General features: G+C 39.3%; 3 protein-coding genes, 1 long non-coding RNA gene and 1 pseudogene across 6 annotated transcripts in view; 4 read left to right on the forward strand and 1 right to left on the reverse strand.

Moving 5' to 3' along the window:
• The window catches only part of LOC145488988 (uncharacterized), a 145802-nt gene that overhangs the window by 119023 nt on the left and 2277 nt on the right, over window positions 1-24502 (forward strand). The window lies entirely within an intron of this gene.
• Window positions 833-6800, forward strand: LOC145491325 (dynein regulatory complex subunit 10-like). The gene is made up of 4 exons (XM_081470491.1): window positions 833-1738; window positions 2922-3155; window positions 3651-3722; window positions 5443-6800. The coding sequence occupies exons 1-4, from the start codon at window positions 848-850 to the stop codon at window positions 5734-5736; spliced, it is 1491 nt and encodes a 496-aa protein (XP_081326617.1). The 5' UTR covers window positions 833-847; the 3' UTR covers window positions 5737-6800.
• Window positions 9249-11574, forward strand: LOC145491327 (G protein-activated inward rectifier potassium channel 3 pseudogene; annotated as a pseudogene).
• On the forward strand, window positions 15090-19281 carry LOC145490272 (small cysteine-rich protein 8-like). Of its 2 annotated transcripts, XM_081469400.1 has the most exons (4): window positions 15090-15740; window positions 17342-17487; window positions 18385-18496; window positions 18883-19281. In XM_081469400.1, the coding sequence occupies exons 2-4, from the start codon at window positions 17349-17351 to the stop codon at window positions 18893-18895; spliced, it is 264 nt and encodes an 87-aa protein (XP_081325526.1). In that variant the 5' UTR covers window positions 15090-15740; window positions 17342-17348; the 3' UTR covers window positions 18896-19281. The 2 variants fall into 2 exon arrangements, with proteins under 2 accessions (XP_081325526.1, XP_081325524.1); XM_081469398.1 differs by lacking the exon at window positions 15090-15740 and having other exon boundaries at window positions 16949-17487.
• The window catches only part of LOC145490271 (G protein-activated inward rectifier potassium channel 4-like), a 5116-nt gene continuing 376 nt past the window's right edge, over window positions 19763-24502 (reverse strand). The window contains exons 1-3 of one of the 2 annotated variants that reach the window (XR_014049681.1): window positions 24251-24502; window positions 20910-21752; window positions 19763-20790 (exon numbers count right to left, since the gene is read on the reverse strand). The exon at window positions 24251-24502 is cut by the window's right edge and continues 376 nt beyond it. Coding sequence is in view for 1 of the 2 variants with exons in the window: in XM_081469397.1 (XP_081325523.1) it covers window positions 20988-21752; window positions 24251-24502 (1017 nt within the window). In the remaining variant the exon portion in view is untranslated. Of the gene's footprint in view, window positions 21753-24250 lie in introns of both variants that reach the window. The other variant, XM_081469397.1, reaches the window with a different exon arrangement.

Raw genomic sequence — 24502 nt, forward strand, 5'->3', positions numbered from 1 at the left:
AGGAAGTTAAACATTTTAAGCTTCCCGTGCTTTGTTTCAGCCATGAAACATGACAGACAATGTCTTGTCGCCCTCTCTGCGGCTAAAGGGGTTTTTTTGTCCATAATATTCGCGTAAGATTCAAAATGCTATTTCATTTATTTGAAAGAAAAATCGAACTTTTCTTCAGGGCAAAAGACCGTCCACTAAAATATACAAGTAGCGGACGGTTTTTCTTTTAATCCGTAACGTTTTAGCCTTTTAAATAGCATCTCATAGTTTTTTTTTCTTTTTGACAATATCAGATACCTATGTCAACTGCAATTTACTTGATCTTCGCGTTGTGTCACGTACAACTCGTTCCTCGCCTCCGTGCATCTCTCACGTAGCTCGCGTGTCTCACCCTTAACGCGCGTGTCTCGCGCGTACCGCGTTGGGTTTGTTCCGAGAAAGAAAATTAATTTCTGAAACATTTTTCGAAGTTTTCAAAGTAATCTCTTCAGATGTGGTGTGTTCAAGAAATCAATGGATTGCATGCTAAGGCCTCTTGCTCTCGAAAGGGAATTATCTGCTAAATTTAATAACATTCGAAATGGACTGTAATGCAGTAGTCACAATATTTCTTGTGATGGCCCTTTGCACCCGATTCTCAGGAAAACTGTCCCTAACAATCTCACAGAAAAGTGTTTCACACTCCTACTGAGAAAGATTGTGTTACGTGTTGCATCAGGCTACTGGTTACATGAAATGATGTGAAAAAGAACTATAGATGAAAATTCCCATTTTGAGTTTATATGTCACGTGAGGAATGTTGGTTACCTTGGTGACTGCAATTCGATCGAAACGCATTTAGAATTGGAACACTAAGATGGCGGCCGTAGCTGTGGTGAGGGCAGATACAACGGGTTCTGTAGCCTCGAGCTTTGAACAACTACTTCCCAAAGCGAAGGAAAAGTTGAAAGATAAGGTTAAAGACACACTGGATCCGCTTAAAGTCTTAGATCCGGTCAGAAAAAAGCTCACATCGGTCGAGGCACAGCGAGTTATAGCTGTCGTTGATGATTCGATCAAGAGATTGGAATTAGTTTCGCTGTTACCTTACATTATCGAGAACTTGAACCGTTTCTCGGTGATTCTTGGATCCGATCTGGTTCAGGTTTTGGAAGAGCATGATCGTGTACAAGCCTCTTATCAGAAAGCCGTTTCGAAATTCTCACTCGAGCAAAGGCGCACTCAGTCCGCTTCCCCCACAGTATCGAATGTTTCATCACGTCGTTCCAGCGAAGCTTCCCAAGCTGTGTCAGAAAACCAAGACGGAGTCGTCAAAGAACCTGTTGTTCTGCAGGAAAGCAGGGCAAGTTCTGCTTCAAGGAAGCGTTCCTTGAGCCAAAAACCAGGTCGTTTAAGCCCACTCCAAGCGAGCGACGATCAGGCTGTAGACCTCAAAGTAGTGTATGGCCTCAGCACACACATGAAGCATTCTGTCAAAAATATCTTGCGTTTGTTTGCTTCTAATCCAGCAGCCATGAATGCACTCAAAGACCTTAGGAACGAACGGTCGGCCGAAGTGAATGGAATGATCGACGAACTGGTTACCTTGAGAGCGATTCTGTTTGAGAAGTTGCTAACAACACCAAGCGAGGAGAAAGAGAGGAGACAGTATTTGAAGCAGATTGTTGCGAGGGAGATGAAATCCAGTGAAACTGGACGAAAACTTCAAGAGGAACTGAAGAGAGCTATCGATGACAAAGAAAATGAGGTACCGTTAAAAAGTACTCTACATCTTTTAAATTCAAAAAACACGTTCTCGATGTTTTGAAAACACCCCCCCCCCTTACCTCCACCCTCTCACCCTCTAATTGTCCTCCAAGTACAAGCTATAGGCAGTTAAACCGTTCTGTAGCTTCTCAGGATAGGAAGCAGAGCAATAATCCTTCTCCCATGAATTGCACATGGAAACCAGTGCTGAAACCACAGCAATACTGAACAATACAATATTGGAATACCTACCAAATACAACCCAGAGGGAAGCTTCAAAAAATTGAGCGTAGCATTTTCTTAGCTACAACTCAGTAAATACCTCTGACATGGAATCAGAGTGTATCAGTGTACAGGACTGGAAAAAAGTGTCGTCCAGTCGTCTGGACAAGTAGATTTTCCTGAGATCTTGGTTTTTGGACCAAGATCTCTGTTTACTGAGATGAAAATTTTCCCATATGAACACTCCAGCCAGGGTGGCAGGATGAAATGTTTTTGAAAAAATAGCTTTGCTTTTGCAACATAGCAGCCAAAATGGAATTACCTTTATTAGGTAAGTTACAAGGGTCCACAAAGCTATGATAATCATGAATGATACAAGTTTACGTCCCAGCAGTTTGGTTTTGTTTCTTGAATTTCATCCCACTACACCGCGCTAAAATTTCCCATATGAACAGGCAACAAAATTCGTCCCAGTAACCTAGCCAGTCTGGTGACAGGGCTCATATGAAGAGACCCTTACAATGCAAGAACATTCACTGTGCAACTAGGGCAAGAGCAAAAAGTAAAAATATTTGGCAGAATTTCTGATGCTCAAATCAAAATTATTGCTCGCTGCTGTGTGTAATCATCTGACTGATTTTTTTCTTTTTTGTTCAATAAAGACTATTTGCTGGAATCAAATTGGAACTATGGGAAACAGGAAATTAAATGTACATAATATTTGTAGAACTTTGCATAATAGTTTGTGATACATTTAGGCCAAACAAAGTGAGACGGGAGCCACTAAATTAAAGAAGGGTTTAGGAACTGAGACTTTTGCAAATTAGGGAGCAACTCCCCCCTGTTCATCTTACCTCTCCCCCATCACTTGGAAATCATAGTTTAAATCATAAGGCACAGTATCTCGTACACATTTATCTGTAGCTAATTTGTTGAATTTTGCACCTCACATAAATTAACAGATTTCCAAGAGGAATGACATCATTCGAAGACTGAAAAATGACATCTACAATGTTGAGAAGACTGCAGAGGAGCAAAGTCGCAGGATCATAACTGAGGCAGCCAAACAAGATGCATCAGAAATGAAAACTTCTGACAGCAAGAAAAGCAAACTACAGCAGGAAATTATAGAGCTGAAGAAGAAACTAGAGTCAGACACACTAGCTCATAGAGAGAGTGAACTGGCTTTGCGAAAGGTACTGCCAATAAGAAGTTATCACATCTGCACACATTTCTTTGGCAACTTTTCTAAATCCTGTGAACTTATTTTTAAATAGTCACAACAAAAGACAGGATTCTGCTACACAAATGTTACTGCCTAGATTAGTAGGCCAGCAATGCATACAGAGGGGTGTATGGCTGTATATCATTTTAAACCATTCACACATTTAGTACCAACCAACAATAAAAAGGTTAAGGACAAGTCTTGTGTAAAGTGAAGTGACCCCTAAAGTCACACTGTACTACTACCAGTGAGAGTTTTATCCCGTTTTTGTTGTGTTGTGTGCCATAATGATTTGATTTAGTGCTCGGTAGGATCATTTTGTTTTCGAAGTTCATGTGAGGTGCTTCTCAGAGAGGGGGGCGCTTATTAGAGACAGGGTTCTTTATCTAATACCTCAGTCTAGTGTCGTAAGTTTTTGTAGCATTTTATGAAAGATTGTTGAACACAATTACTTTTTTTTGTTTAGCGAAAATACAAGATTGAAACAGAGGTAGAGAACTGGATTCAAAAGTTTGATACTGATATGGGAGAAAGACAGGTATGATGCAATTTTTTACTTTTCTATGTCTAAAAGCATGCTCTTTATTAGTTTAGTTACAATTAATTAGTAAATATTTTTAAAAACACAACAACGCTTTTCAGTTTTCGGAACATGTTTTCAAATTTGCCACAAGTCACACCCATTTTTTTATTCAACGGTTGCTTAATTTATGATCAAGTAGATGGAGTAGCTATGGGTTCACCTCTAGCCCCTGTATTAGCCAATTTCTTTATGGGTTATTACGAAAAGCTTTGGTTAGATACTTACACTGGTCCTAGAGTACTATACTATCACAGATATGTAGATGATATTATTTGCTGTTTTAGAAACAGTGAACATGCCAATATGTTTTTTGAATACCTCAACATGTGCCATCCTAACATCAAGTTCACAATGGAAACAGAGGAAAAAGGTCAATTGCCATTTTTAGATGTATTGTTATCTAAGCAGAGCACTAGTGACAATCAATGTTCTTGTGTCACTTCTGTTTTTTGGAAGAAGACTTACACTGGTTTACTAACTAATTTTTTTAGCTTTACTCCCTTTAAGTACAAATTAGGTTTAATTAAAACTCTCATAGACAGAGCCTACAAAATTAACAACACTACTCAGGGCTTTCAAAATGGCATCAAAAACCTTTCTGTTATTTTGAAACGTAATTTGTTTCCAAGTTGGCTAATTGACAAGTCGGTTAAGGGTTATCTGTAAAAGATCAAAACCACAGCACAGGATGTAGATACTGCAACATCTGACACATCCAAATGCCATTTTTATAAACTACCATATATTGGTTTTTATTCTACCTACACAGGGAAGAAAATTTCATCTAATATTAATAAGTATTGCAAAGATTTAAATGTAAAAGTTATATTCTCTCCTTTCAAACTTAGCAGTATGTTTAGTCCTAAAGATTTTATTCCCGAGTCTCTTAAATCACGTGTTGTGTACCAGTTTACGTGTGCGAGCTGTGGAGCTCGTTATATTGGTGAAACCAATAGGCATTTTCACACACGTGCTAATGAACATCTTTTTCGGGACAAAAATTCCCATGTTTTTAAACATCTCAAGTGTTCTAAGCATTGTCGAGACAATTGTGATGCCTCCAGTTTTAAAATTATTGATTTTGCTAAGACTTTCTCACAACTTAAAATCAAGGAGAGTTTTCATATTGAACGGTTAAATCCAGAACTCAACAAACATGTTGAGCATGTCAATTTATCGTTGCACTTTTAAATGTATCTATTGCAGCTTAGTGGTTTTTCACTATTGTTCTTTTCAAAATTTTTATTGGTTAGTTTAAATAAGTTTGCATTTTACGTTAATTTAAATTTATAAAGGCTCATTGTATAGGCTGTTACGTATATAATAACGATCTTTCTGTAAACCTTATATATTCATTATGGCTGATGATGATGTTTGAAACATCGAAACATGTTCCGAAAACTGAAAAGCGTTGTTGTGTTTTTAAAAATATTTACAACACTTGTGCTATCAAGACCCTTTGGTAAAATTAATTAGTAGATTTTAATATTAGTTTTGTATTATTCTTGCTATTTTAACTCTTCATTTCCAATAACTCACCTCATTCTGCTACTTAATTATCTATTATTAAACTGTGAACTATTGAATTATTTCTGCTTTTTCCTTTTCGAGGAGAGAAAATAGAGTTTTGCACACTTGAATCCTGAAATCCTTTTAATGAACTTTTTCTTTCCAGGACGAGTTTGATGCTTTAGATGCAATTTACACGGAAGAAAAGAGACAGCTTAACGAACTGGAGGAGCGTTTCAAGACGCTAGAAAAGGAATATTTAGAAATCGTGGAGGCGAGAAGAATTGCTAAAGAAAAAGCTGAAGCTGCGGAAAAAGAATTGAATCTGAAAATACGCGCCGCCAGACTCATCCAGTCGCTATGGCGCGCGCACAAGGCGAGAAAGGCGCTGAAGAATAAAAAGAAAAAAGGAAAGAAAGGCAAAAAGGGCAAGAAAAGTGGAGGAAAGAAGAAAAGATAGTGAGATGCTACGAAGGCATAGGCAAATTAAGACGACGATTTTTCAAGCATAAGCATAAAAGTGGGGACAGCCGGACATAAGCATAAGCATAAGAATGTCAAAACCTTGCGCTTTTCTTATGTTTATGCCTGTCTCTGTTATGTACAGTGGGGACATGGTTAGCATAAGCATAAGCGAAAGACTTTCAGTCAATCAGCGAGCACTTTATGCTTATGTCAACCATGGCCTCACTGAACATAACACCGACATATGTATCAACAGAAGCAGAGGGATGAATGAATGATTATACTTATGTCGCATCCTTCCGCAATAGCGCGTAAGCTTCTTATATTTATGCTTATGCTTGCGTCACAAGTGAGGTCCGGGCTTGGTTTGCAATGGAAGCTACTTCAGCAGTAAAATGGCGTTTGTACACATGCGCTGTTCATTCATCTTGGTACATCTTGTTCATATACTGAGGCGCTTTCCATTCGACAAAAATTCGAAGAACTCCGAAATGGGGAAATTTGGCACGGAAATTTCCCAGAAAAGTGTCCAGAAAGTCCGAAAATTGTTGAGTTTCCGAAAAGCCTGCTATTCCAACGAAAATTCCGGAACATTCTTGGAGGAAAACCAATGGAACGGAAAATTTCGGTAAGACATTTCCGTAAATTTGACTATACCTCGCGAGGTTGTCCTCTTTTCCAAAAGTTTCCGAAAATGTTATACTCGTCACTGGCAATTTGCAGAAATTGAAACCAGAATTTTGCATCGAATGGATAGTGCCCTGAGTTTTTTGGAGAACTGACATCGAGGCAGTGCAAAACAAATCAAATTCCATTGTTTTTTAGGATTGTATTGTGACTTTGAACATAGCTGTAATTATGAAAGAGCGAGATACAAAACTTAAAAAAGCAAACAGAATGGTTAAAAATAACCGCGAGTAAGATAAAAATTCATGTTTTTTTTGAACTGACATCGACGTTACATCGAATCGTCGTCGTGCGAATTGGCTTAATCGTTCTAGTTAATGTACAATATAATTGTAAATATTCAAACCATGTAGTGCAAAAAGTAGCACGAAATAAAAACAAAGCATGTTCTTTAAAGGAATTGACAAAAAGGCATTTTTATCTGTTGCAGAGTATTCTGATTAACTTAACTTATTTCAAACTGCTGTAACAGTTTGCTAGCGTGTGTATCAATCCCTTTCTGAGGGGAGGGGAGAAGGAAAAGCCTGCTTCTCAAGTTAACTGATTGACCAAGACATTTCAGGTGACTTTGATGACAAGACAAGCAAGTTTCGGAGGTTTGATCCAAATTCGAAAAGCCTGACTGTACACTTGCAAAAATCAGACCTTTCCTTTAGAAAACATCCAGCTTAGGCTAATGAGAGACAATTATATGGTATAAAAGAGCGAGCAGTCCTTCGAGGTCCTTGAGCGAGAAAATAAATTTACACAGCGACTCACAAAAGAAAAAGAGACTGTTTGCCGTCCTACCATCACGGATCGGAACTCGGAGTTTTCTTATTTCAACCCGTGAGGGTATTACAGCACTGAATAACTCAATAATATCACTGTATACCCTCCATACCACAGTGGAGCTGGCGGGCAAGTTAGTTCGATTGCCGCCCTCGGGTGCCCGAAAGTGCTCCCGAGAATCGAGGGGAAGAGGGCGGGCTCGTTTTCCCGAACAGTGGCTGATAATCTAACCTAGCGGGAAAGGGAATTAGACAGGGAACACTGACAAAATGCCATGATACAAGAGCGTATTTCTGGTAATATTGCGGCATCCTGCATGGTGGGGAATAAAGGGAAAATATAGGTTCCACAGATTTTCTAGTCCTTCGATCCTTGTTTAGTCATCGGCCTTTTCCATATAGATGTCATTCCGATTACCAATGATTGGCGATTGTGGTACTGGACGCAGATAACCACTTAGTCGGCATGTTGTTTCACAAGCTCAGCGTTTTGTTTCTTTGGCACTGCACGATTATGTCTGAATGTGATTAAAGTTGGATGTTGTGTTGTAAGTGGGTCCTGAAAGGCGCGGAATAAATCCCGTTTCAGAAAAAGAAAATCCCTTTTCAGTCTAATTACATTTAAAAAATTACTATGTATATGCAGAATCATTCTCCAAAGTGTCCAAATTACTCCTTAATTTGGATAGTGTCGAGATTTTCAAGTAATTTTGACAGTCCAGTACGCAACATATGTGAGAGGACAACATGCTTCAGCTGATGCTTATCCAATTTGGAATTAACTGGATTTTAAAAAATCCCTCTGACAGTCAAATTGGACTAGGCGTACGGCCTCATCCAATTTTAACCGTCTTGGGAACTTTTTTCATCCAATTATTTCTAAATTGCAGAACAGATTGTCCTCTTACGTAACTTCTTTTGATTTGCGCATGCTCAAATACAGCTTCACCGCTGTCTAAGCATATCACCGACACGGGGCAGGAGAAGTGTGTTAGTTTCCTTGAGAAATGCCATTGAGCATGAAATATATATGAACCAGAGGTGTTTTCCAATCCCATTTTATGTTTTTGATTCCAATTATAAAAGCCCATTCTCCCAGTGTAAAAATTACAAACTCCCAGCCGTTCATTTTATCTCAGTCAAGGCCTCCCTCTCTTTAATATTTGATTTTGAATAACGGCAGTTGGTGGTCTAAATAATGAGATATTGGTAAGGGTCCAATGTTGGAAGTCAAGGTGCAAAGTCCGATGAAATGACATACAACTTCGAACTAATTGGATTTTCTTTAGTAGCCGGTGGAAGTTTTAAATAACTGTGTAGTAGAATGAACGATGAGTTATGAGTTTGTTTTGTGAGGGAAATGGAGTGATATCGTTCCCTTGCTGATTAAAAAGAAAAAATTTGTCTTGCCAAATTAATCGTGATATGTGTATTTTTAATACGAAATCCCTGTTTTCCTGAAAAGTGAGTGGAACGCTACCTCATCCAAATCGCGCAACTAATTTCGACCGTCTTTAACTCTGAAACATGAAGAGATTTACAACACTGAACGCCGAAGGACGCGTGGTCTGCGTGAATGATAAAACGTGAAGCGCGAGAAACTCGCGAGAAACGCGCGTGACAGGCAAAGATAAGCGCGGCATTTCGCGGACTCTCACCTACGTTCTCAAAAACAACTAAATAACAATAAGAGGGCTGAAAGATCAGCTACTAGTATATCTTCGCACCAATTAAACAAAAATTACCTTACAACAAATTCATTAATTCGTTATTCCACAAGGGCTATGTTCTGGCTATTTCTGGGCTTCCAGAAATACAGTTGATGAGCATTAGCCGAAATGACCCGCTTTGGTAAAACGCCCTGCCGGGAAATTACTTAACGCCAGGATGTCGTGTCTTTTAGCCTTGATAATGACGCCTTTTGGCAGAAAAAGATGTAAATAAACAGTGTTGATGCCAGCTTTTTCATGCAGATGCTGGTCTATTAAAAGTCTATTGTCATTTCGGAAGTCGTGCGTGAACTGACCTCTTGGCGGACCAATCATCGCTTTGAATGTACATTTTGTGGCAGGTAACGAAATGACCAATCAAGCGTAGCGGCGCTGTCAAAACTCTTTCATATTTATACACGAGTTTCTACACACGCACTGCACATTTTGATTTACGGTTCTGCACGTTTCGCCAGATTAGATCTAGCCACTTCGTATTTGTATCGGTACGGAACAGGCAAGATAAAGCCGAGTGAATACCGGAGGCAATTCTTTTCTTATCATTTCTGCGTTGTTAACTGGAGTCAAGGTGGAAGATCATACACCAATTTCGAGTTCTATAAACTACCGTCGAGTTCTGACTAGAGTAAAACGAGCTGTTATGGAACTTGAGTTAGATGTTACTGGTCCAAGAATAAGAGAAGAGAAAGGTCCCACGCATCGGAATGGAAGGGCAATTTCAAGAAAGATGAAACGACGAAGATTAGTGGACAAGAAGGGACGAGTTCATCTTAACTATGTAAACGTGCCGGACCGCGGACAGCTGTATTACCTCTCTGACCAGTTCACAACTTTAATCGAAGCTCGCTGGCGATATGTTATTCTAATTTTCTCGCTGGCTTTTATCGTGAGCTGGTTAGTGTTTGGATCGATCTGGTGGGGAATATACAGTTATCGCCTTAAATACAACAACATAACATGCATTGAAAAAGTTAACTCGTGGACTTCGGCGTTCTTGTTTTCGTTAGAGACACAAACTACCATTGGCTATGGGGGTAGACAAATAACACCAGATTGTCCGGAAGGAGTCATTTGCCTGCTAATACAATGTATCATTGGTTTATTAATCTCTTCTACAATGCTGGGGCTTATATTTGCCAAACTTTCGCGGCCTCACAGACGCAGAACTACCATACTATTCTCTCGCCATGCGGTCATCGGTCCTCGCGATGGCAAACTCTTCCTCATGTTTCGTCTTGCGGACTTGAGGAAAAAACAGCTGATTGAGTCACACATTCGCGTTTATTTCATACGCCGGCACAAAACATTAGAAGGAGAGGAAATCGGTTGCTTTAGACATCCTCTTACAGTTACTTATGACAATGACAACGACGATGACGAGAAAGTATTTCTGTTCGCGCCTGTTGTCCTCCTACACGAAATCAACGAGGACAGCCCGTTCTTCGATTATTCGGCCGACGATCTGCTCTTCGCCGACTTTGAAATAGTTGTGCTGCTAGAAGGGATCGTTGAGCCTACGGGAATGACTATGCAAGCGCGAACTTCGTACGTGGGTGAAGAAATTCACTGGGGTCATTTATTTGTCGACATCATGAGCTATAAGGACACGTCAATTGGCGATGGACACTTCAGTGTTGACATCTCGCGGTTTCACGAGACGTTTGAGGTCGATTTACCGCGAGAGAGTGCAAGAGAATTTTACAAAGCAAGACGTGACAGGAACGGGCGAGAAAGCGAACAAGAAAATTCCCAGCAGCAGGAAATAGAAGAAAACGTTGACCTAACGGACGCATCCCAGAGATTTGCCCACAGCGGGATCTCACTCGTTCCAAATGGAGACGTGGGAAAACAAGCTGCAGTCACTAAATTATAGACGGTTGTTTGCATTCGCATTTCATTTGTAAAAGGGGATTTAAAAAAGCGATGGACAATGTTATTCGTAAGCAGCAGTCCGAATTAAATGTCCCGCTATTTTCTTTCATAACAAACTTTTCAGCTCATTTAAAAATACATTATTCGCATCCAATCGTTGAAAGACTTAAAACTCACCCGACAAACTGCGAATTGTTTTATCTTTTGTGCCTGCGAACAATTAATTCGTTTTCAAGCTGAGAGCTTTTGATTTTTCTGGGCTGATTTAGTTCGGTCTTTAATCTTTATTACAAACCGAGTGAGAAACATTTTATTTACACCTGTGCTGTCAAAATGGCCAACTACGGTTTTTTTGGTTTGAGCTTCACACGATGTAAGGATATTTTTTGCAGAATGGAAATTATAAGTTGTATTGACCCAACCAGTTATTATAAGCTAGTTTGAATTCAGTGTTTTCGTTAACGCAGTTAAAGAAAAAACTAGGCTCTGTAAAATTAAACGGCATATTTTGTGCTCATTTCCTGTCAAGATTGGACTTTCGATAACAGTTGCCATACGTTTGCAAGGAAATCGCTTTGATATTCATAACATATGTTTAAGTTGAACAAGTCTTTTTTATCAGTAAATTATTTTGTTGTACTAGCAGGTTCGGTAGACCTAACTGATTGTTTGAAAAGCCACCGCCTTGAGTTTAAAGCCGCGCCGGTATTTTACATTTTGAGTGTGTCTCGTACCAACGTTTGTGTTAATAAACATTGTCTGTTTTTCTATTTTGTCTTGCATTTAATATTTGCCTAGTCAGTCAGTACCAGTTGTCTGTTTTTCTTTTATTCCTGGGTCCTTATTTGTTTTTTCTTTCCGCCCGTTTTAACCTCTAATCTTTGATGGAATAATCCTGCTACAATATTTCGCTGTCTCGATACAAAGAGAATTCACATTATGCATGCATTCCGAACTTACGATAACAGATACTTCAATTTGTTTCTGCGGCTTTTGGGCATAGTGGCAATCAAAAGCCTCTTTAATTCAAGTAAACAATGTACGTTCAATGACGGTTTTCCAAAGGGTCCTAAGGCAATATTCGAAATACCGCTCGAGTTAAGTTTCGTAGCCGCAGATTTGCTGACAGAATGTAATAATTTTCCAGTGACTTGTCCAAGATTATACATGCAGCTAAATATGGATACCACGTGAGGGGTCCTTTTGCGCGATATCTGTTTTGGAGGCATTTCGCGTGATTTGTCAAATTATTTTGCGTCACAACAGGTATCTTCACGCGATGAGAATGATTAAATATGCAAATCACGAGGTCCTTTCATAGTTTGTGCTCACCCTACTGAACTTTCTAGAAGGTAATATCTGCTCGCTGATAAACTTTGCTCTTGAAAATCTAAATTTCATTATTTCAAAATGAAACAAACCTTGAACGCGCAAATTGAGTTTATTTGTTGAAAGTTTTCTCAGTTATATCGGTCAGGTGGGACCGAAGGAGTTTGTATTGCAAAATTACGCTGCTAATTCCGGTAACTCAGTAATAATACTTTGTTTCCGAGGAAACCCGAAAAACAGGTAAAAATAATGGTCAAGACTTGCGTCGTCATGCACGCATTAACGACCATCTCAAAGACTTCACTTACAAGTGACTTTGAGTTGTAAACAACTTAGTGCGTTATCTGGCAAAGTTTGCCAATTAGCAGCCTATGATTTGTTCAGCTGGTAGCGCCGAAAGTTGATCACTTCTTGATTTGTTGTTAGTTGCCACTTTCGATCAACTATTATTAGATTCAGAGTTACTGGCGCGAGTGCTTCACGAGCTCAACTCGCGCTACAATCGCGCTCCACGCTCGCTAAACACACGTCCGATCCGCGGAATTGCGTAATCCAACCCTCGCCCACTTTGATGCGATTCGGACCATATATATGTATTTTTTGTTTTTTTCGAAAACAGGAAATACGGTGAACACAGTGCACTGTAATGACCCGATCAATACTTTTAAAATCCTTATAGAGATATATGACAAAGATATACTGAGACAAAATTATTTCAGTTTGATGAGAGAAATTTACATAATTACGACACCCTGTTAAAATTCCCCTGATTACGGGATAGTAACTACTCAAAACAGCTTCGGAAACACACTGCAGAGCTTAAATTTCCTTTAAATCTCGATATGAAAGTGTAAGAGTCAGAGAACCAGAAGCGGAAGGAACTATGGGAAAGGGATATAAGAGAGAGCACCGTACCCAGGTCTTGCACAGCTAGATCATAGTCGGTAGGTATATTTTGCAGGTTGCAGGTTGAAACGACTTGTTTATTTGAGTTGAAGTCGCATAAACCCCAGTACAAAGGCTAACCGCAACCAACCTAAGCTAATTTAGGCTAACTGGAGAGCTATTCCGAACATAAAAGTCAATTTTTCAACCTGCAACCTACAAAACCCATCTTGCCCGATCATAATCCAGCGAAGAGCCTGGGAACAAGGTTTGGAGTGACATAAGGCATGGAGAGTACTGGCAAATATTGACAGTGGCGGGTGTTGCTAAATGGTTACAGAAAGTTTTAAAAAAACAAATCGAAATATCAGAAGAATCGCACACTACTAACTACCACAACTTTGTTCTCGAGTTTAAAAGCGTTTCCTTGTGCACGTTTAATTTACTTTGCGAGAAGGTTGTTAGGCTCGATTTAACAAAGACCGGACGCGAGAGAGCGGCGGAAATCGAGCCTAGAAAGTTACATACCTTTGAAGAAACGTTAACTAATTAAGTTCAATAAGGCCCGGTATCAGAACTAGAAATAGCCCATCCTGGGAACCGTGACATAGATTTGCTCAGATGGACATATCACATCTCAAGCAACTTCACGTGCATTTTCAATCTCCATGAGATGTTACTTGAGAACAAGACCGACCTTATAATCACGTGGAAGTTATTCCCATGCGATAGTTGAAGTATATATATTACTAGAATTCCTCGAAGCATAATCCTCCGCTAATCAGGTTTCTTTAATTGAACAAAAGGCGAAACCAGATCTTAATCTGTTTAAGAACTGAGTCGGCCCAATTTCTTTTGGTGCCTCTGTCAAGTTATTCTGTTACGCCTGGACTTACAAGAACACGGTTTATTAGTACAGAATAGCTTACGACGTGCTTTGAAATAATCTTATACGAGGGAGAACATAACAACGCTATAATCATGGGACCACTTGGAATGAAGATTTGTATCCTGATCTGAACCGATATAGAAATTTCCATGAAGATTACTGTGAAACATGTGTGATAATTGTCGCATGAAATTTTCGTCGTAAGTGGGGATCTGAGAAACGTGGGATTAAATGTTGTACGAAAAAACAAGAAAAATATATATTTCACAAATTGCACGTGATTTATTGTTTTCGTTGTTTTTTCATGGGATAAAAATCGAGATTGTGGCAAAGGTGTGCGGCGGCTTAACCAGGGGATATATCAGATAACTGCTGAGCCAAATGGTCTGATAACCGAAATATTCCTGTCCACTACTCATCATCGGGGTACTCTCTTTTAGTTTCTTTTTATTCTTTTTACTTCTTATTTCGGCTTAAACATTATTATTTTGAAGCTAAGCTAGAAAGCAGCACTGAATTCGAAATCGTGGTTGTGAAACTTTTTTTTTCCTACGCTTTTCGTCTGTCTTGCGCAGAACTCATCAGGAAGTTAATTTTATGATACCGAATATAACTAAGCAGCCTGTGTATTTAATTACCTGTAGCTAAAAGCTAAAAGTATTTTGCATTTTGTAAAATACCTTGTCTGCAGAAGCAGATATCTCCGTGTAGCAAACAGGCGAAATATTTGAGCAAGGAATGGCAAAATTTGGGGGTCACAGTTTTAGCTAGAGCTACAAGTCCACAAGACCGCTCACTGATTAGGCTTCGCTTGTTTTTTGTTTTTGGAAAAAAAGAAAGTTGAAATCATTATTACAACGGCACTCAAGAAACACGTACTCTTGGCTGTTTAAAATAAAATATTGACATTGTAAAGCTTTCGAAAACAACGCCCTCAGAAATAGATGTTTAGAAAGCCATTAGCGGTCGATATAATCGTGGGTCTTCCAATTATTTCATAATACAATTGTTCCTTAAAAGTCGGCGCACACCTTTACGGCAAAAGGCCAATTTAATTTTAGTCTCCCATTTATAGATTTTATCAGTAAGGTGTGCGGCTCCTTACCACACGATTTTCATCCATTTTTGTCGAAAGACAAAAATCGGACGGGAAAAAGATTACTAAGCATGTTTCATAATTATCGTGTGAGTTTTCTTCAAAAAGTGCGCGATTAATTCAGTGCTCTACGACAAAAATATATGAAAATTGCATGAAATTTTCCGACTTTTTCTCATGCGACAAAGATAAGGGTTGTCCCAAGTTGCGCTGCAGACTTTTAAGCTACCAGTTAGATTCATTTACTTTGGTTAAAATTCTACTGGTATATCAGTTGATTTACAAGGCGGGGTATCGGATAACTGCTGACTCTAATACCCTAATAGCAGAATGTTTCAATCCAAAACTCCTCACCAAGGTGCTCTCTGTTTCAGGTAGACCATTAACTCCAGGTTCTCATGTGAGAAAAATGTGAAATAAAATTGTAATTCAATCAAACAGTGAAAATGAATGGCATACCATTTCGCCTTTTTTTGAGGTACGAACTGGCTTAAAACATGCGCTTCAGGCCCAGGGAAGATTCTAAAATAAAAACAAGCCAGACATAAGTGTTTTGGTAGTCGGTGTAACAGTGCTTAGGTATTGGAATGCTTTTAGCCAAAAAGATGGCAGTCGCACGCAAAAGCATAAATTATACGAGGCCTTTAAGATTAATTCTAGAATCATTTTCGCCATTTGTAGTCGGCAGTACTTGAAGAAAGTGTTTTAACTCTGTGATACATAACAAGTTCCAAGGAAAAGGTAGGAATATCAGACATGAAACAAGTCAATATAGCGTTAGTTCTGATCAGTACATCAATCAAGTGAGCAGTTATTTCCGTCACTTTTGACCACTTCTTTTTTCTTAGTCCGTATTTGTTTAAAATTCAAAACCCTGAAAAATAGCCTCATGTTTGAACTGTACGAAATTTCGAATGATATATGTCAAACCTTGATCGAAATTTTTAGACGGTAAACGCCACTGCGCCTCGCTAGAGTCACGACACTGAAAATAAATATGAACGTGGCGAGGTGATCTTTGAAAAGAAGAAAAAAATATAACCCCCACTGTTACTGGGAATGGATCCTATGACCTATAAATTACAAAATATTAACCCCATCTATTTTCCACAGAGTTAAGATACTAGAGAAGGGACTGCACTAGCAATTTGAGGGATGTAGCTGTGCCAGAAAGCGTCCAGTAGTGTTTTTAATTTTCCATACAATTCTCTGAATTTTTCCGCGAAGTGGCGCAAACTTGTGAACCAGTTACTGCAAATTTCATGCAATACAATAGGCCGAAATATCGTCAGTTTTCTACCGAAACGTTCGATGGAGCAGATAACTCTTCTTTCCAGCGAATTATAATCTGCCGGAAAAAAAATTATAATTTCTTTATTCTCGAACCTTAAAAATAGAACTCAGCCTTTATCGGGGAGAAGTACAAGAGGGCGTGATCTCTGACTATAATTTTGCAGCACAGCATTTTGTTGTTGTTGTTGCTGAACATTTAATTTTTTTCCATAGAAAGTCAACTGAACTGAGTCTCTTTTTCTTGTGACCTTCCAGCCTGAAAAACGGTTTCTGCTTTTACGCGAGTTTGGGGTTTTGCTGAGTAGTTTTGGTGTTTTTGTCATTTTCAGCTGTTCTAAGACATTATGGTTAAATGCTTTTTCCTTATGGAATTAAGTGAATAATTACTCAAGTCTCACATCAAGGATACGAGTAATTAGGATATGAATAAGGACTGAAGTCTCTCGGCTTTATTCTTAGAAACAAAAATTGATCCCGAATTTATTCACCAAACACAATTGAACACAATCTAATGGACTGAGTTCGATTGGGTTCGATTTGTTCGATTGATTCGGAAATCAGTCTTTCATTGTTCGATTTGTTTCGATTGCGGAACTCAATCCGAATTCGATTGGGTTCGACTCAGTTCAGTTTCCGAATGTTCGATTCACCACGCCGGGAATATAGCTCGCAAGCTGAATCTTTATTTCACTTTGCCAGCTATAAAAATGTCATCAGACTCAAATCGAACATTAACCTTTAAACGACTGAAATGAGCTTTTAAAAATGTACCCTGGTCCTAGAAGTTTTCCTTTTTTTTCTCAGCGCCACCTAGAAGAAGTAGTGGCTCATTCTCGCCGTTTCGCGGTTTACATTTGATTGAGAAATAGAAAAGAGAAAAGCTATGTAACGTGGGTGAGAAAAGTGAAATACTCAACTGGATTTATACGCTCAATCCCGCGGCCCCCCAAAGAATACACTGTGACTTTACGACTGTTTGCACAAAGCTTAGTGAGCTTTTAATTCTGAGATTTGTTAAGAATATAATACGAATTGTTTTTCCGTTGTAGGAAGCTCATGGCAGCCAAGTTTCATTTTTCTCTGTTACTGATTATTTTGGGGACCATTATCGTGCAGGGTGCACGCCCGGGGAACCTAAACAAGAACTCCATGCGCGTGCAGGCTTATTTCTTGCGTCAGAAACCGCCACCCGGATGTAAGTAGCAAGTTGTCGCAATGTTCTTTTTTAGTGGACATCAAGGTCATGGAAGTGGTTTAACTGATAACTGAGAACTGCTCACTGCGCATGATCGCTGTGATAGCCGAAAAAAGTCAGTCAACGATAGTTGAGGGTCGCAGTTGGGTTAGCTATCAGCAGTAAAACGTGACAAAATTTAGCTTTCAGGCGTCAAAATTGGAAATTATCCGTTAGGCTTGAAAAAACGTTAACCGTGAAACAGTTTTAGCCACGAAAGTGAAAGTCTCAAGATCTCTTGTGGCTTGAAAGCTAATTACTGTTAACCGTAAGGAAAATAAATCAACCGTTAGCCGTAAAGGCCAAAGCCCCAGCGTATGGAAACAACACTATCGGACTTTGCGGCAACGATTGCTGAAATAGCCTTCAGTTCTATCTATCTCCTTAATCGTAACAATTGCTGCGATTACATGTAGACCTCTCTCCAAGAATTATAGCGATTTTTACAATGATAAATATTCCGAAATGCAGTCCTTCTTTGCTAGAACCAACCTCGTTCCCATGCTCTCTTCCCTTAAAGCCATGGGAATGAGGTTGTGTTAGGACCAGGCCGTCTCGGGCATTAATGTTTTCTGTATCAATCATGGAGACTGGTAGTCTTAGATCGCTTAAAATTTGTCTCTAGCGATCGTAGCGATACAACTATAAAGAAACCAGCTAAGTCATGTGGATGGCTGAGATGCGAGATCTGCGAAATTTATTGATAGCTAAGTGAGAAATCGGCTGAAATCTTTTAGCTTGACTCCGGTAGCCGCGGCTAAAATATCGATGAAAATTTAGCTAATAACTTAGATTCTAGCACCCTCGTCTAGACCCTCTGTTATTGCTCACAAGAGGGTAATCTTTTCTTGTTTACAGACTATTGTTCTTCTATCGGTGGCACATGTGTGCCAGATTCTGGCTCTTGCCCTTACGATGAGTGTGCGAAGCTCTGTCAAGACTCCACTATGAAGTGCTGCTGTCCGAACAGGTGTTATAGATTTACAAAATATATTGGACTCCCTTAATAACTCGAGCCCCCGTTACACGAAACTTGTGCTTACTCGATCCAACTTTATTTTAAGTGGATTTGCGTCTTAATTTATTGTAATTTTACTATCGGTACCTCGAAGCCCCAAAAGCTCGAACCTCTTGCTACCACGAAGTAATTTTTTTTAACCCTTTGGGTCATTTTCAGGGAAGCAGGGATGGTGTAGTGGTGAGAGCACTCGCCTCCCACCAATGTGGCCTGGGCCTGACTCAGGTCCGCCTGCAAGTGTTGCGTCACTTTTTCATTTGGCTCTCGGTAGCAAAGCTTACATTCTAATGGTAAATAACCCTAGTTAATACTCAATCATTTTCTTTTTTCTATTTCAGGGAGGAAGACTGATGGCAATGATGTCTATCTCCATGAATGAAATGACGGTCAACTTAGGAACAATGAAATGGTTAGCCGACAAAATATGCGCGGAAGTAATTGGGTAAATTTGGTGACTCTTTAGGCAGGAATTTCTTGCAAGCACCTGTTAGAAAGAAATTGTAAGAAGTGGATAAATAAAGGCTGGAGTACTTAAAAATGTTTGTTTTGTCTCTATCCGGTTACTACTATTAGAGATGAAAACAAGACAACAACAACAATCTTTATTCACATTATTCAGTTACAAAAGAAAGGTAAGACGAAAAAAGAAACTCTAGAAAACGTAATGATAGAGATCATATAACTATATGCATTTAGTAGAATTCTACTAGTATACTAATGCAAATGCTCTAATCTGATTGGCTGAGCCATTGAACACTATCATCCGTTAGTGTGCAGTTGCTGTAGGTCGCCTAAGAAATGTCGACGTTTTTTCCGTTTTTCCGAAGTTTTAGAGGAAAATTTTGATGCAAATGGATAGTTGAATTCCTGAGAAGTCTAAACGAAGGACATTTACGGTTTCTTGACTTTTAAAAAAGTTGAAATTATTGAAAATACTGATGCGCGCGGGCACATAACTTCAATTTTAAATGACAAGTCAATCCGAGCGATCTTTTTCAGGCGCAAAGTTTAATAATACGTCAAGAAATAACTGGAAATCGTTATTTGAAGTAAATTGTAGTAAGAATTCTACTCAGGAAAACAATTAGATTATTCGCTCTCGATTTCTATGAGGTGATAGTTGATGAGGCCGAAGGCCGGATCCTTCTTGGCTTTTCCAGCCTTCTTGGCTTTTCCAGCCACGGTCGCACCCTTCCAGTCGCGGTCACACCCTTCCAGATTTACAGATTTACACTCTTCCAGGCTCTATATCAGCTGGTTGAAAAGCATAAAATTGTATCAACAAAAGCGGAAAGCAATCGTACGACCGTTAAATGAAGGTAAGGCAATGGAGCAATGTTTTGCTGTTATCGTTCTAATATCGAGCGCTTTGGTAGCCTGATAAAGCAATTTTATCAACCAATCAGAAAAAAGCTTACAACATTGCTAAATAGGGCTGCTTTCGGAAACTCTCGAGGCGTTAGAAGAGCTTCCGACTACAGTCGTCCCATCTGAAACAAACAGAGCTTTCCGAACATTACAAGCACTTCACTATTTACGAAATAGGAACTAATTTCCGTGTTTCTGCCGCAGTGAGTGTTTCCATAACAGTTTTGTATTCCTCCAAATTTTCACTCGTGTTTCTATAACTTGCTTCCACTCGCTCAGTTCGACCATCGACATCGTCTCGTGCTAGTTCTACATACATACATACGTACATTTTATTTTGTTTTCAAATTAAAATTACAATTATAACATGACCGCGGATAGCTGAGCTAATCTAGGCGGGTCATATTTAAACGAATTTCTGTGATTCTATCGAGTTTTAGTACAAATCTACTGGCATTCCATCACTATTGACAACGCTACTCACTGTCCATTCTGTTGTAGATAGTGATTACCCAAGCAGTGTACGGTGTTAGTAAAATGGCGACCGCTTCTTTGTGTTTTCGAAGTGTCTGTGAAGACGATTTTGACAAAATTTTGAACGACTATTAGATTTTTACTAAGACAATTAGATTATTCGAAGTGCGGCATTTAGCCAGAGTTTTCTTACAAGGTAAAACAAAATACATATTGGTTAGCAACTTCTTAACTCATTAATAATTCATCAAGTTAACACAAAGAAAATCACAACCGTGAAGTATGTCTGGATACCCGGTCTAAATTGGCATAGATTTTGACGACAATACTTCTCCGTTTGCTACTTAGTTTTTGTTTCGCTATATCAGACACCCAAGACAGTGTTTCATCGGCTATCCAAACACCTCAAATTTCGTCAAAAATACTCCGCTAAGCGTCGTACTTTCAACTCTCTTCTCGGTGTTTGGATATCCCGATAAAACACTGTCTCTCGTGTTTAATATATTACAATGTACTTCAAAACTTAACGCCAACTCAGGGGACCTGGGACCAAGAGCGTGGAGACTAAATTAATTTTAAATCAAAAAGACCGTTTAACGTTTTACGTTTCCGCCTTCCGTGGGCGTCTGTAATACTCCTTTGGTGAACACCTTGGTGTGTCCACAGTATGCAAGTCATTCAACCTGGAGAAATCAACGTTGTAAAAGCCGTTCACACCAAAATGAGATTTCTCCAGAGTGTTACAGAAATCATACCCCCACAAAATTTCACTGTTTAAGTAGGAAGATTTGGGTTGTGTGTTTAATCCCGTCGCTTCTACCACGCCGTCAATCACCACTACAATTTCAAAGTCCGACTCTTGCAGTGTCTGGGGAGTGACGTCATAAAAGGGACTGTTCTCGTCGATCACGTGGATAATCACCATGGGCAACAGCAAGAAAAGTTGATTCCTAAAGTCGTTGTCAGGGTTACGCCAGTCGTAGCAGACTTTGAGATCTTCCTGGTGAAAGGGGATTTCTTTACCTTCTTTAGTAGTTGTTGTTTTAAAGAGCTGCATTTGCACAGATGCATCGACAATCTGACTCTTTCTTACGTCGCCGACTCTAAACATCAGGCACATTTTGCCATCTCTCGGTGCTATGACTGCATAATCTGAGAACATCACAGTCCGCATGCGTTCTCGAGGCCTTGAAAGCTTGGCAAATGTTAGACCTAGCATGAAAGCATCGATGAGTAAGCCCACCAGCGACTGAAGCTGCAGAAGTATAACGGCCTCGGGGCAATTCGTCGTTATTGCTTTCTGCCCGTAGCCAATGGTTTCTTGAGTTTCCACGGAAAAGAGAAATGCAGACGTCCAGTTGTTTACCTGTTTGATAAACAAAAGCCAATGTCAGGTGTAAGGAATACCGCCAGTTGCATCTACGCGTGAACACGTCATGCAAAACAAGCTAAAAATCCGTGTAATAAATACATAATAAAATAATAAATAGCTTTATGTAAGTGTCAAATGTATTTAGCACTGTTGCGCTAGTTGGGGACACTGTAAATAAATAAACCAATATTGCAAATAGAACATAAACTATTAAGAATCCCAGCGGAGCTATTTACACAACGCGGTCGAAGAGTTGAGCTCGGAACTACCGAGAACAAATCCAGATAGCGGTAGGGGGAGAGAATTTGAGCCAAAGACCTCAGATTTCAAATCCAGCGCCCGAAACCACTGGGCCACGTCGCCTCCTCGTGGTCTCTAACCGGGGGGGTTAGAACTCCCCTGTGATACACTTTAAAAGGAACATGCCAGCGTTTTTCTCTATTGTTTCTTCAAATGCAACCCTAAAAGATACCTTGAAGGCAAAAACAATAGTGACATTTCATTCAGAACACCAAAAGTGAGACCACAATAAATAATAATAACAATAACAATAACAATAACAATAATATTGGTAATAATAATAATAATATATTGGAGACAAATGACAAATTTATTTCATTTTTTTTGCATTTTAACTAATATCCTGGGTCTCTTAGGTAATTAGTGACCCACTCTCCAAGCATTGCTGGGTGGGATACTAGTTGTGCTACAAAATAGCAGCTTGTTCTTCAGTAAATTAGAAAAAGACTTTTTACTGTGTTATTTTGATGAACTGCAGTCCAATTTTGACACCAACTTGATACTGCTGACTCAGCTACAGTGTGCAAGGATATCACTCTAAGGTTCAAATCTGGCAAACTTCCTACACAAAATTTGCTAGATGCAGTACTTAAAATTGGTTGCTCATTGAGGGTGCACAGTCATACCAGGAGTTATACTCCTTCCATTTTCCTCATCATCTAACTTAAAATGTAACTTTGCATGTGGAAATGTGGACCTCTGCTAAACATTGTTCCACCATTGTTACTTATGGCATTGATTTTTCTTTTTTAAGAACCAAGCCTTTAAAAGCTTTGCATTAGTCAGTAGGATATAATAATTTGTCAGTGAAAGTTATATGATCAACGAAGAGGGATAACATCAAGCAACCAACATAGATTGGGCAGGATGTGGGATGAGAGTAAATACGAAGGCGGAATACGGGATGAGAGGACTTTCCAATAAGCGGGATGTGGGATAAAAATATTTTGGCGGGAAAGGAATTTGTTCATTTTGACAGACAGAATGCAGAATAGTTTTAAAATTGACGGCGGAATGCAAGATGAGAAACAGAAAATCAGACATCACACGGAAAACTGCAACTCTAACCAGGCAGAATTGAGATAAACATTCTGACTGGGGCAGGAGGGTGGGATTGGGGCAAAAACGGTGAAAGGATGCCAGATAATTTGAAAAAGCCGCCTATGTTGGACCCTCAACATCATGCAAATTAGCCCTTTTCATGGTTAACTTTACTCATTTGATTACAACGTAATTTAAAGATGATTTCCAGGACTTTCGTACTGTGCAGTCTCAGCAACCTGATGTTTATTTACTTTTTATTTTTTTGTTTTCTTAATGCTTTATCTCAAGATACAAATATTACATTAATGTTTATAAACATTATAAGTTCTCACTCAATGGAATGCAAATTGTTGTTATGCGTTACAAAACAGATACCTTATCTTTAAGATCTTTCAAATTCTTTTTCCAACAGCTTCATTGATTTTTACAGCTGCGAAGTTGTTTCATCAAGTGATATGAGAAAGAACGAAGCAAAAAGCTTCGCATCCATGCATAATGACGGTTCTTTTGAAACTTTGAATTTATTCATATAAGTAGTTGCGAAATGTTTCCATATTGTGATGTCTTACATGCCCATTCTCGTCCTCAGAGGCCGCACTCCTCCTCTGGTCAGGTCCAACACCAGAAGTCTGCGATTCATGGACTTTCCGTGACTCTGTGCGTGCTCAGAGTCAAGTCTGACAAATCTGATTGGTTCCAGTCTCATTCTATTGTGTTTGCAAAGCCAGTCAGAACCGAAATCTCACTGGACCTTTCCAGAAGTCGCAATTCTTGGTGCTGACCAAAAGGAGCGCGGCCTCTGGGGACGAGAATGTTACATGCCAGAAACAAAACAAAAATGTGAACAAACTCTCGAGAGTGCGCAGTACAGACTGGAAATCATCTTTAATGTGGATGCAGGGAAATTTTTGACAGAAACTACAAAATTTTCCAAAATAACTGGATTATATCAAATGCAAATAAGAAAAGCGAAAAGGGCTGTTCTTTGAAGGTTTGGAGGAAAACAAGCCTTTTGAACACTGTGTATGTGGGTGGGAGGGGAAACCAGGGGAGCCGGTAGGCAGGGGAGACCAAGAAGGGAAGAGATCTAAAAGTAACTAAAACACAGTACTAAATATACGTTACTTTTGCAGAAACAATTACCATACCTTATGAACACAAACTATAGAGCCTCTCAAATACGCCACAAGCCACCACGTGAAACCAAACAGCACCCATGATATGATATATGAGGCAACGAAAATGAAAATCACCCATTTCCAGCGTAGATCTATCATGGTCGTGAATATGTCGGAAAGATACCGTCTCATTTTACGAGGAACATTCTTCGGCAGCACTTTTAACTCACCAGACTTGTTAATCAAACGCCGCTTGTTGAAACCTTCTCGTCCTTGCGGAAT

The sequence above is a fragment of the Orbicella franksi genome, chromosome 6, assembly GCF_964199315.1.
Source record: "Orbicella franksi chromosome 6, jaOrbFran1.1, whole genome shotgun sequence".
NCBI lineage: Eukaryota > Metazoa > Cnidaria > Anthozoa > Scleractinia > Merulinidae > Orbicella > Orbicella franksi.